This window comes from Thamnophis sirtalis, unplaced genomic scaffold (assembly GCF_051295495.1).
Source record: "Thamnophis sirtalis isolate CommonGarterSnake01/CBP01778 unplaced genomic scaffold, rThaSir2_p1.2 scaffold_3, whole genome shotgun sequence".
Classification (NCBI taxonomy): Eukaryota; Metazoa; Chordata; class Lepidosauria; order Squamata; family Natricidae; genus Thamnophis; species Thamnophis sirtalis.
The window spans coordinates 153,970,127-153,983,777 of record NW_028261383.1 but is presented as its reverse complement, the minus strand read 5'-3'; the positions used below and the strand labels follow the sequence as shown (position 1 = coordinate 153,983,777).

At 42.4% G+C, this 13,651-nt stretch overlaps 1 protein-coding gene across 1 annotated transcript; it reads right to left on the bottom strand.

Annotated features, from left to right (window-relative positions):
* Positions 1-23: 23 nt before the first annotated feature.
* Positions 24-8,458, bottom strand: GPR84 (G protein-coupled receptor 84). Its single transcript, XM_014064688.2, has 2 exons — positions 8,351-8,458; positions 24-4,886 (listed from the first exon to the last, which is right to left on the bottom strand). The coding sequence occupies exon 2, from the start codon at positions 4,812-4,814 to the stop codon at positions 3,663-3,665; it is 1,152 nt and encodes a 383-aa protein (XP_013920163.2). The 5' UTR covers positions 4,815-4,886; positions 8,351-8,458; the 3' UTR covers positions 24-3,662.
* Positions 8,459-13,651: the final 5,193 nt, after the last annotated feature.

The window sequence follows — 13,651 nt, the reverse complement described above, 5'->3', positions numbered from 1 at the left end:
TTGACTGGGCAGCCTTAGTGAAACATTTTGAGCATGTTTAATTATTTATTTATACATAATATACATACATTGCTGTACTAATAGATGAGGTACATTGCAAAACATTGTCTCATGTTTTGTATATTAGTCATTAGCTTCTCTTTCTTTAGATTAAAAAATAAATAGAAATTCTTTAATCTTTCAGTAGGTGTTGCTACTCTAAGTAGACTTTTTGAATGTCTTCGAATTTCTTCATCTACTGTAACAACGCCACAAAAACTGGGTTCCAGATATTTGCATCTACCCATTCTTTTACTGATGTGTTTATTGGCCTAGTCAATTTTGATCTTTTTTGACATGAGCAGCACGACCAAAAGACTATTTTTAGATACATATTAGACAACCCCATCACCCACTGGGTTATCCTTTGAGAGAAAGGTAGAGCAGCCTGATGCAACTAGAATTAACCTTAAATTGTAGGCTGATCATATATATTTTTTAACCTCAATGTTGGACAATCCCATGCTAAGAAGAGTAGCATATAGCAGTATTTATCATATATGCTCCCATATTTATATGATAGAGTATTCCAGTATTTGAGAGGCTGCCACAAAAGAACCAAAGGGCAGGACAAGAAACAATGGATGCAAACTAATCAAGGGGAGAAGTAACCTGGAATTAAGGATAAACTTCCTAATAGTGAGGAATTGTGGGTGCTTCATCACCAGAGTTTTTAAAGAAGGGACTGGACAACCACTTATCTGAAATGGTATAGGGCAGTGATGAAGGGTGGACTAGAAGTCCTCCAAGGTCCCTTCCAGCTATATTCTGATTGATTGAATACATATCATAAATGGAAAAATAATTGGCAAATGAACTTCAAAAATAATTGAACTGAATTGAATTGAATTTATTTAGCTTATATGCCGCCCTACTCTTGGAAGACTCAGGGCGGCTAACAATAAAAAGGGAAGGGGGGGATACAAGAAATAAAAAACAACAATTAAAAATACAACAACATTCATAACTTAGAATGGGGATGGATAGTTCAACAGCCCCAGGCCTGCCGGAACAGCCAGGTCTTGGTCGCTTTGCGGAAGGCCGGAAGGGTAGTAAGGGTCCGGATCTCAACAGGGAGATCATTCCACAGGGCCAGAGCAGCTACAGAGAAGGCCCTCCCCCGGGGGGTCACCAGCCGACATTGGCTGGCAGATGGAATCCGGAGGAGGCCTAGTCTGTGCGATCTAATAGGTCTCTGGAAGATAATTGACAGGAGGCGGTCTCTCAGTAAATCAATATTTCTTTACTTAAAGAGATAGAATGACCGTGGGGAGGAAGGGGCAGGAGCAGGAGCAATTTCCAACTTCTTGCTGACTTCCCCACTGACTTTGCTTATGGGAAGCTGACAGTGAGTGTTGGAAATCATGATCATATGACTGCTGGGATGCTGCAGAGGCCTCAATTTTGCAAATAAAACTGGTCTGGCCATTGTGGAAATTTCAATTTCATAGGCGTAATGGGTCCCAGATATATTTATGCATCGTTTCAGTATAAGCGCTGTTTGAATCAATCTGTGTGTACAAACAGAGAAATGGATAAATACAACAACAATTTTAGTAGTACATAGATATCACAAAGCCCCTTTTATATGTTGTGATCCTTTAGCACCACACCTACATTCAAGGAATTGTAATCTACAATCCATCATAAAAGAGATAGCTATGATGAGGGCTAGGGGAAAATAGTGAGAGAAACACTAGATTATTTATTAGGGAGGCAAATAAATGAATGGTCTCAAAGATTTGTGAGTTTGGATGAGAGATCTAAAGGAAGAGAAAATCTTTCTCCAGTTGAGCTTCATTTTTGATGACTGCATAGACTTATGGCATCTTCTTGGCAGCAATATAGAAGTGGTTTGTCTTTTTTAAGGATTTCTTTAGTTTCCAACTCTTGTTGGCAGCCTTGAGAATTTTTGGGTGGTTTCTCATCCAAATAATGACTGGATCTATCCTTCATAGTTTTACTGATTACTGAAGGATAGTTAGATGAAAGAAAGCAAAAGGGGCAGAATAGCTTCATCTGAGGAATTGGAAGACCTTGGAGAGCTGAGGGTGGGAGATTTGGCTGAGTGTAACTGAAAGATCTGTGAATCTTTGAATTATGGTGCTGGAGAAGACTCCTGCCGAATCCCTTGGACTGCAAGGCAATCAAACCGGTCAATCCTGGAGAGGAGAGGAGATCAATCCTGACTGCTCTTTAGAAGTCCAGATCCTGAAGATGAAACTCAAATACTGTTAAAATATTCATGACTGGGAGAGACATGGGAACAAGGTCAGCCAATGAATATGCATAACAACTAAGTCAGCCAATGGGAGCTTAAACAGATCTGAGTCTGTGCAAAGAATTGAAACAGAAACTTAAGCAGTCGGCTGCTCTGTGAAGTAAACTAGCAGACTATCTGGGCTTGTCTGTTGAAATGAAACTTACTACTTGTGTTTGCCTGTAACTCTCCTGCCTTGTATTTACTTGGAAGAACCACCTGTTGGTATTGTACATTTATACAACTATTCTTATGTATATAAAGAAGTTAATGAATCCAGCTGAATTGGTTATATGTGTATGCTTTATGGATTTAAATTTTGCAACAAACTCTGACAAATACTTTGGCCACCTAATGAGAAGGAAGGGCTCACTGGAGAAGAGCCTAATACTGGGAAAGAATGATGGCAAAAGAAGAAGGGGACGACAGAGAATGGGGTGGCTGGATGGAGTCACCAAAGCAGTAGGCGTGAGCTTAAATGGACTCTAGAGGATGGTAGAGGACAGGAAGGACTGGCGGAATGTTGTCCATGGGGTCACAAAGGGGTTGAAACAACTTCGCAACTAACCACAACTGAAAGATCTAGATACAACATAAGACTGAAGAGATATGGGCTAAGCCTTAAATGCGATTTAGAATAGAGAGAATATATTTCCTCTCTATTCTAAGCTAAAAATATGTTTTCAAAGTAGAAGATCCAAGGTCTTTCCAGATAGAAAATCCAAGGTCTTTCCAGATAGACCTGGAAAAACGTTTGCATGAAAACCTGACAGCAACTTTTATTATTACTAAGGGTCGAATACAAAAACTACCCAGGTATTGTGAAAACAAGGACAAAGAGTTTTTACCTGATCTGGGAGCAGACAGGAGATTGTAATTTGGGGAGGAGCTCAAGAAGTGAAGGGTTTTTGGCAATGAAACACAAAACAGAAATAATGCATAATAATACAAAAATATGTACCATGTACACAGGCAACTGATGTACAGACAATTCATGCCTAACACAGAGAGAGCAGGTTGCCCCACCAAACAATCCTTTACGAAGGGCAACATTTGCAGTATTAACGTGAACCTGGCCAGTTTTTTCCCCCTCTTAGATGCAGACCCAAAGTGGAGTTTCCATAGTTTTCAACCACTCAGATTGAGGCTCAGTCAGTCAATTCTGTTTGATTTACAAAGTCACTCCCCATTGGCTTCCACAGAAGATGGAGTATAAAATACAATAATAATAAGAACAGAAGTTAAAACTCTGGGGATTTAGTCCTCAGTGAAAGTGTAGGCAATTTCCTGTCCATTCCTGGAGGACAAATCGAGGTCAGAGAACTTAGCCATGAGGAGAAGGGGTTTCACAGCTCCCGACAGGTTAGCGGCACCAGCGGATTTTCTTGCCAATGTTGTAAATCACTCCTCTGTAGGCCTCACGGAACTGCCGGTTCATAGCTGCATAAAGTAAAGGGTTAATACAACTGTTCAGCCATGTCAGATTGGCAGCAATCATGTGCAGGAGAGTTGGAGCCCGGTTTTTGGCATCAAAGATGTTGATGAGCAAAAAAGGCATGTAGGAAAGGACAAAGAAAATAAACACCACAAAGCACATGCGGGTCACTCGCTGGAATTCGGTGTTGCTATCCTTGGGTTTGCAGGGGGTCGCTTTCTTTGATGGGACCACAGGCTGGGCCACAGAAGGAGCCGTGCTGCCGTCCAAACTCGGGGGAATGCTGGTCTTGGATGTGGGCTCAGAGGACAGACCCTCACAGGAATGCTGTGAAGCAGCTGCGCTGTCCACTCCACTGTCCAGTTCCTGGTACTGTCCTGGTATGGCTGAGTTGGTTCCAGCTACATGAGCTCCCTTCAAGCTGGCCTTCTTCAGTTTGTATTGATCCAAGGCCTGGGAAGCTATCTTGACTTTGCGATGGATGAGGAAATAAAAGATGCCAACACAGCTCAGGCCCACCACAAAGTAGAAGCCCAAGAGGATGGTGGTGTAGGGCCTCCCACGGAGGCGATGGAAGCTGCAGGTACAGACTTTGGGGACCAAGACATAAACATTCCACAGGGGGGCAAAACTGGCAATTCCAGCGACCCAAGTCCCCAGGGAAATTAGTATCACTCCCAGATGGGTGAAGATACGGTCAAAGAGAGCCGTATGAGCAATGAGGAGGTAGCGGCTCACTGCTATGAGACAGAGTGTCAAGATGGAGACCGAGTTGGAGACAAACAGCAGCATCCCAAAGACACGGCAAAAATCAGCTCCTGCCCTCCAGTAGAGATTCAGGTAGGTGTCCACGGAAAAGGGCTGCAGAAAGGTGCAATAAAGGATGTCGGCCAAAGTCAAGTTGACAATGAGAATGTTGAAGCGTGTCTGCAGTTTGGTGTCAAGAGCATAGGCCAACAGAGTTAACACATTGCCCACTGTGCCCACTATTACGACCACAATGCCCCAACTCACTGACATGTAACGGTAACCAACAATGGATGGGTCATAGCAGGAGAAGTTGTTAGCAAGATTTTCCATCTTAGCAGGAAGTGGTCCCAACTAGGCCCCCCTCTGGGTGAAAGCTTGGAAGTAACCACAGCAGTATTGGTTCTAGAAGAAAGGAGAGATGGACGGAATTAATCCAGAGTAAGTTCTGATTAACAGAGATGTCAGGTTAGGCATAAGGATTGTCATTCAATATATAATATACACCATGTATAAAATTAAATATGTAATCAATTCAAAGGATTGTTTGGCCAATAGCACAAATACTATTTTCAAAGGGTAAATGTATTGGGAGATAGAATTCTAAAGATGGGTCTTAGCCTCGGTAACTGAGAGCCAACCATCCATTCAAAAAAAATATCTCTCTGATGCTCATATGTGGTTTACTCTGCTTTTAAAATTCCATTTGAAAATTTTATAAATAAAATCCTCAGCTGGTGTGCACTTGGAATAGGTTATAAATATAGGGATAGATAGATAACTACATATAGACGATAGATAGATAGATAGAGATATAGATGATGATAGATAGATAGATAGATAGATAGATGATAGATAGATAGATAGATAGATAGATAGATAGATAGATGATAGACAGACAGACAGACAGACAGACAGACAGACAGACAGATCCGGATCACTATCTCTGAACCACTGTCAACCAAATGGCTTGTTTACCCAGGGAAGCTTTCACAAAGGTTACACAACTTATTTTTTAGAAGAAAATCCTCCATTAGAGAGGGTGGTCAAGTCCATTCAGTTTAACTATATACTGTATTGTGAAGTTATTGTTATTTCATGAAATCCTGGGGAACATCAGAGACAGGGTTTGCTATGTTTTTTTACAGTGCCTAGAGAGAAAGGGTTCCAATCTCCGTTGGAAATTCCAATATCATGATCAAAAGAAGATTGGAAAATGTTGGCAATTAACAAACAACAAATATTCAGCTAGCCTTCCATAATGTCCATGATTAGCTCTACTACAGTATTTATTTTATTTTATGGACATGCACACATGTATTTACAACGTAATTCCTTTCAGGGAATAGAGATAAAAGTTTTAACCCATTTCTTCTTTCTTATTGTGCCTAATTAGGATAGTCTTCTTATACAATTCTATTAATTTGATTGCCAACAAAATCTCAATCCTTTTGACAAACAGGATCCTTTTATACTATAGAGCTCTGGTGACAAAATGTTCATTTAAGACACCCATACCTTACCGTTCCTTTCCTTTCCTTTCCCTTCCCTTCTTTCCTTTCCTCTTTTCCTTTCCCCTTTCCTTTCCCTTCCCTTCTTTTTCCTTTCCCCTTCCCCTTTCCTTCTTTCCTTTCCTGTCATACTTTCTCATCACTTTCTTGTCACTTATGGATTTTTCTCCTTTTCTCTTTCTCCATCGAATTCATCACCTTAAGAAAAGGGGGTGTTTGAGAAAAACCTGAACTATCCAAATTACCAGTGAATGAATAATTATTAGTTTTATTTTCTTGATTGAAGAGCATTAATCTAACTGGCCATTTCAATTTCCTATTGTGGAGTAGCCGGGATAGTGCTCCATGAAAATTGTATTCCCTCTCCTCCAAAATTGGGAGGGAGAAAGATACTGCATTGCCCTTACACCAGTAGTCCAAAAGGCCTTCTTTCAACCTATTTTCTGTCAAGAGCTCTTTGGGAATCAGATGGAAGTTATCGAGTCAACCCCACACTTTCAGCTGGTCTGCCATCAAGTTTATGTTCTCCAGATTGCTGAACTCTACAGTATGTCCTATACATCCTGCCCCTTCTTTTTAACAGCCAGAACTTCCCCCCATGGCCAAGTCTAAGGGGGATAAGATCTATCACTATAGACCCGTGATGGCAAACGAATGGCACCTGTGCCAGAGGTGGCATGTATGGCCCTCTCTGTGGGCAACGTGCCATTGCCAGCTGCTTTTCTGGTTTTCAGCTGGTCTTCACAGGTGTTGGAGCACTGGAAAACAGCCCAAAAAAGGCCCCCAAAACAGCTTGTTTTCAGGCCATTTTTCAGGTTGTTTTCAGGCCATTTTTGGCCTGAAAAACGGCCTGAAAATGGCCCCAAAAGCAGCCTGAAGAATTGAAAAAAAAACAGGCACGCATGCACCAGCCAGCTGGTCTTTGGGTTTCCGGTGCTCCAGCATGTGCGCATACAAGCACATTGCAGCTTGGTGCTGAAAAGGTTCACCATCCCAGCTATAGACTATTTCTGAGTTCTTGTGCGTGACAAAGAAACCAATCTGTAATGCTGAAGGATCCCCGAGTACTTCTGTTATCTCCTCACCCCTTATGAAAATGTATGGGTTTTTTTTTTTTGTCAGTTGAGGCTTTTTCTCCTTTTTTCTTTGACCATTGAATTCAATGTCCTCCAGCATATTTCAACAGGAAGTAAATAGATGAATTGTCTTCTGCAAACTTCGACTTCAGGTTTCTGCCTGATCAATTGTTGACAAATCTATGTGTACATTGTTGAGCGGATGCCAATCTTGATGCAAACAAAGAACTTCAGCTTGCGATGTACTTGCTGGAATTCCCTCTTTTACATAATATTGGGCAATGTAAGGAACCGTGTGCCCATTTCCCTTCAACTGGCTGTGAGGGTGGCATGTAATGAGGTTAGGAGTAAATAGAACCAGCAAGAATTTGGAGAATGATACAGGCATGGCTGAATGGAAGCTGTTCACTATGGCATCCCTTTCTGCTCTCCCCCCCTCTTTAAAATTACAATTATGATTATTCATGTTACAATTTTACTTTAACAATTTCTTTTCTAATACAAAATGGTGTTTATCCCTAACAACATTAATTTACGATCATGGGAAGCCATCATTAAGATTTATAATTATGGGTTTTAAAATTGCCTTAAAGGTAAAAGTTTCCCTCGCACATATGTGCTAGTCATTCCCAACTCTAGAGAGGGGTGCTCATCTCCGTTACAAAGCTGAAGAGCCAGTGCTGTCCGAAGACATCTCCATGGCCATGTGGCTGGCATGACTAAATCCCAAAGGCACAAGGAACACTCTTACCTTCCCACCAAAGGTGGTTCCTCTTTTTCTACTTGCATTTTTACATGTTTTTTGAACTGCTAGGTTGGCAGAAGCTGGGACAAGTAACGGGAGCTCACTCGGTTATGCGGTGCTAGGGATTCAAACTGCTGAACTGCCGACCTTTCTGATCGACAAGCTCAGCATTTTAGCCACTGAGCCACCACATCCCTCTAAAATTGCCTTACTACACCCTAAATCTCCAACCAGTTTCACCCAGTTCCTGTGTTTTAAGAACATATTGATCCCCCCCCCCCAAATCAACAACCAAAAGTTTCACAGCAAGAAAATAAGTGTGAACTGGCAACAGGTCACACTTTAAGCTGTCATGATATATTCCAGAGCTGAGGCTGATACATGCAATATCTTCCCACAGACCTTCAGAATTCTATGCCCAGGAGGCACAGATAGCAGCAAATAAATTCACAAAATGAGAGGCTCACTGATACTTTCTCATGTTAGTTTTCTCTTGAATATAACTTTCCTTATATGAAGTAAACAAGAATGACTTACTGGAAACACAAGAACCAGATGACGACTCCAAGCAACCGTTCAAAGTCTGCAGCTCCCACAATCTCCACCTTTTTATTTTTTGACACCCATATTTATAAAGGTTCCTCCCAGGCTTGAATTAAGAAAAACTCCCAGGTTTCCAAACTCCCTGAAGTAACTTCCTCTTGTGACACCCTTGAATGCCTATTTGTTAGACTGATATAGTCTTAGAGAACTTGCCCAGCCCTGGCCCTGGTCTTCAGGAATGCCTCCAGACTCGTCCTCTGCAATTAGCGTGAGTTTTAAACGAGCCTCAATAAAGATTAATCATTAAACCTATCTTGCCTGGGATGAAGAAGGAGAAAGGCAAGAGAAAAACGAAAGTGCTGCTTCAGCTCAACCAATTTTGCTCATGAGGCCACCAAAGAAACTTGTTGACTTAGGTAGGATGTTATACTTTCTGAGCAGAAAGCATATGAAAACTGAAGGGAGGGTACCCTCATTGTCGTTGAAGGTTTGCTATCTCCTTTGTAATTCAGAGTTCAACTTTCCATTCCCCAACCTCAAGAGTATACGTGTAGTTTCTGCATAATAAAATCCTTTGTGCAGTGACCTACAGCTTTTTTAGCATCATCAGCATTTTATATAATAGACAAAGCTTTGTCCAAAGGACTTGGTGTGTGTGTGTGTGTGTGTGTGTGTGTGTGTGTGTGTGTGTGTGTGTGTGGTGTGCATGCATGCCCCTTCAAATCGGTGTTGACACTTGATGAAAAAAATCCCTGCAGTTTTCTTGGCAAGATTTTGGGAAGTGACTCGCCCTTTCCTCTTTCCTAAGGTTGAGACCAGAGTGGTATTCTGCCAGTTCGTCCCAATTCAGGCGAACCAGTAGTGGCAGTAGCGGAAGGCTCCACCCACCCAGCCAGACATCACCACAGATGCTCTGCACATGTGCAGAAGGTTTTGCGCATGCGCAGAAGCGCCATGCATGAGCGCTTCTGGTTCCGGAACCAGTAGTGAAGATAAGAGGAAACCATTACTGGTTGAGACACAGTGACTGGCCGAAAGTCATCCAGCTAGCTTCATGTCTAAGGTGAGACTAAAACTCACGAAAACTAGACAAAAACTAGTTTCATGCCTGAACTACTAGACCAGGGGTATCAAACTCGATTTCATTGAGGGCTGCATCAGGGTTGTGTTTAACCTCGGGGGGCAGGGTGGCCATGGCCAGCTTGACGTCACTTGTGTTGGGGGGCACCTGTGGTGGCCCAATTGCTCTGACAGCGAAAACAGGCTCCTGAGCTCTGTTTTCTGCTGCAGTGGCCTCCTGCAACCCTCTGCCAGTGAAAATGGTGCTCTGGAGGGCTGCCTACTGCCCTCACACGGTCCGTTTTTGGCCGCAACACTCTGCCAGAGAAAACAAAGCTCCATTTTTCCTGGCAGAGGCACTGTGGGTCGGTCCTTTGCTGTTTCCAAGACAGCCCTGCGGATGAGATCTAAGCACCCCACGGGCCAAATCTGCCCCCTAGGCCTTGAGTTTGATACTCCTGCACTAGACCAACTGGGCTTTTAGAGTACAATAAATATACCTTATGACTCGCAGAGTAAGATAAATAACAAGAGAGTGTATGGAAACAATTCCATTGTTCCTTGGTGGTGGTGGTGCGACTGCTCAGTTAAGGAGAACAAAACATAAAGGCACCCTTCCATGTACCACACTGAGGTGCACGGTGGGGTATCATGATGAGTAAATATGCTCAAGGATTGCACTGCAGCTACCTCATATACGGATAGTAGCTTTTTTTGTACATTCTTGTGTACTGTGCAAAAGTTTCTCCTTCTCAAAACACTGTGCGAAGAAAATGTTGACACTTGTCATAAGAGAAGCCATTTTGTAGGCAGCTAGACTAATTGGAGTACTAGTACATTTCCAAAGGCCTGGTTTACTAGCAAATGGTGGACAATTGAAACAAGATGTTCTGTTTCCAGGAGGTTGTACTTCCAAAGACTGCCAGGTATGTCTTAGAAGCATTAGAATTATAGGGCTGGAAGGGACCTCAAAGGTCTTCTAGTTCAACTCAAGGTAGGAGCCTTATACCATCCCAGTCAAATGGAACACGAAGATTGGGTTTTCTTTCTGTACATGTAATACCTGCAACTCTGCAGGTTTTTTTTAGTTATGTGAGGTGCTGTTTGGATAGTATTTTGTTTCTCTTTACTTTAAATATGCACTCACTTTTTAAAGATCACAGACAATCTTTGCAGGCAAAGGTTGCAAGCTCCTGCAACATGGACTGGAAAACTGTGCCCCGTTCCGAAGGTGTTGCATCACATCTTCTGCTCTTGGCTATGCTATGCACGGGGGTTTGAGCCTAACAACATGTGAAAGCAACACGCTTTCCCTACCTTTGCCTTAAGTCTGATGAAGTCTCAGAAATATGTAGAGAAAAAAAAAACGGAGCTGCTTAGCAACCTTTCAAACTAAGATCCAAACTGAAAATGTTGTCTCATCTCATTAAAAACAGAACTGGCAGTCTCCCACGGCCTGTGGTTTTGGGGTAAGATAAGGCCTTTTGGCTGGTGCTTTGTTTATCTTGCACATCTTGGAATGTTTACATGATTCTTTCCTTCTTTCTTGTGCACACAAAAACTGTGGCAGCTGACAGATGAAAAAGGATGTGCTAAAAGCTTAAAGGGATAATATTGACTTGGGAGACAGCAGTTTAAAGGAGAAAATGAAATCTTGGCCCGGCTATTAACATTTGCCTCTCCCAGGCCTTATAGAGAGGGCTTGAAGGCAGGCCCGGAAACATATTATATATAAGTCTTAGGAGGAACATTTCCTTCCTCCTCAAGTAGTTTTATTTCCAAGCTGGGAAGATGTCAAAGGCCAGTTGACTGGCAAAGACGTAAAGGGAGATTTTATTTTGCCCAAGATTAATAGGATGTTGGATGGCAACTGCATCTTTGTTAACTGTTTTTTAAAGTTTCTATTCCATAGGTATGAGTCAATCATTAAAAATATGGGTATAGTGCAGTGGTTCCCAAACTTGGCAACTTTAAGACTTGTGGACTTCAACTCCCAGAATTCTCCAGCCAGCTCTGGAACCACTGGTATAGTGAATCAATCAGTCATATTTTCCTCCTCCTGTTGAAGTTCTCTCATGCTGCTCAACTGTGCAAAAGTAGTTGGAACAGGTGGTTTTCTTCACCATGCTTAGAAAAATACCAGTGGACAGCCTCAGAAGTAGCATCTATAGCTACTGTCAGAAGAATAATTTGAGCAGTGTTTCTCAACCTTGGCAACTTGAAGATGTCTGGACTTCAACTCCCAGAATTCCCCAGCCAGCGAATGCATTCGCTGGCTGGGGAATTCTGGGAGTTGAAGTCCAGACATCTTCAAGTTGCCAAGGTTGAGAAACACTGAATGTGAGGTTCCAACTTGAGCCAGGGTTGTGCAAGAAGAAATAAAAATGAGCTCCAGACAGCTGTGAGGAAAGAAGACATATTTATTCCTAAAAGCAAACAATTTGCTTTTAGAGGCAGCTGCAGAGAAATGGGATATAGCAGCAGACTTTTATATGAGGAGCTTGTCCGCACTGTGGAAGTGTCTGTGTGCTGATTCTAGGGTGACACTTGAGAAGTATGTGTGTGTATGTGTGTTTGTTTGTTCTTGTGAACATGCAGTTTCACTGTGAGACCTAATTTAATTACCGTATTTTTCAGACTAAAACGCATCGGTGTATAAGACACACCAAGATTTCAAAGCCGTAATAGCAATAGCAATAGCAATAGCAGTAGACTTATATACCGCTTCATAGGGCTTTCAGCCCTCTCTAAGCGGTTTACAGAGAGTCAGCATATTGCCCCCAACAATCTGGGTCCTCATTTTACCCACCTCGGAAGGATGGAAGGCTGAGTCAACCCTGAGCCGGTGAGATTTGAACCGCTGACCTGCTGATCTAGCAGTAGCCTGCAGTGCTGCATTTAACCACTGCGCCACCTTGGCTCTTAAGTAAGAAAAAAAAGTTTTAGCCTTCCCTCAGCCCCCAGCAGCACTCTGCAGGCTTCAGCAGGGCTGGGATAAGGCAAAAACAGCCCCATTTTTGGCAAAAGGGGCAGAAAACGGGCCGTTTTTTGTAAAAACCGAGGCTTTTTGCCTTACTCCAGCCCTGCTGAAGCCTGCAGCTAGGGACTGAGGGAAGGCAAAAACTCCTCCATTTTTGCTAAAAATGGCTGTTTTTCACTCATTTTTTGCAAAAACGGGGGGATTTTTGCATTACCCCAGCCCTGCTGAAGCCTGCAGAGTGCTGCTGGGGGCTGAGGGAAGGCAAAACCTCCTCCGTTTTTGCGAAGAACGGCCCATTTCCCCCAAAAATGGGGTGTGGGGGCAGAGCTTTGGGAGCCCAAAAATGGTTGTATTCAGTGTATAAGATGCACCTACATTTCCACACTCTTTTAGGGGGGGGGAGGTGCATCTTATACTCCAAAAGATTTGGTAACTATTTGTGTTTGCAGACCTTATCCTTTGATATGTGGATTAGGTCTGGGTAACTTATTGGGGAGTTTGAGGAAGTTGGGTAAAGGATTTCCCCCCGTTTGCTATTTTTACTTGATTAATGTAGTTTCATATTGATTGTCAATTATCTAGTGGAGACGCTGATTCACAGACCATTGTGGATTCTGTTCTAAGGCAGGGGTGTCAAACTTGCGGCCTCCAAACCGGATGCATCATGCGCTGGCCACGGCACCCCTGTTTTAGCAAAGAGGAAAAAGTCGTGACACGTCACATGACAACAATATGACAACATGTGTTTGACATCCTGTTTTAAGGGAAGATGGGAACAGTAAAAAGAATAAAATATATTTGGGTACAAAACTTCTCACACTACCCACAATACATGAGCCATTGGTCTTTCCTGTACACACTTCTTTATATTTGCTCGCTTAACCTGAAATGACAGAATTAGTTCTTTCTTTATAAGATGGCATTTCTACTGCTTACTACAACCCTTAAGCTCAGTACCAATCTTTCATGCCATTTAAAATATTATTGTGAGTAAATAAAGAATATATTCCAATTCAAGAGATGGAGGTATACAGAGAGATTTGGCAGATTCACGAGGAATTTAGTCCTAATAAAGAGATTTAAGCTTAACCAGACAGACTTCATTATTATGAGGCAGGGTTAGCAGAGACAGCATGGAATAGATAAGCAAACAGCCACTATGCTTTTATGGCTGCAAATTCAGGTGTGATGGAATTGCACATCAGGCCACAAAAGACCTGGTATCAATAGTGGGGCAAACCCTATAGTAGGTTGCT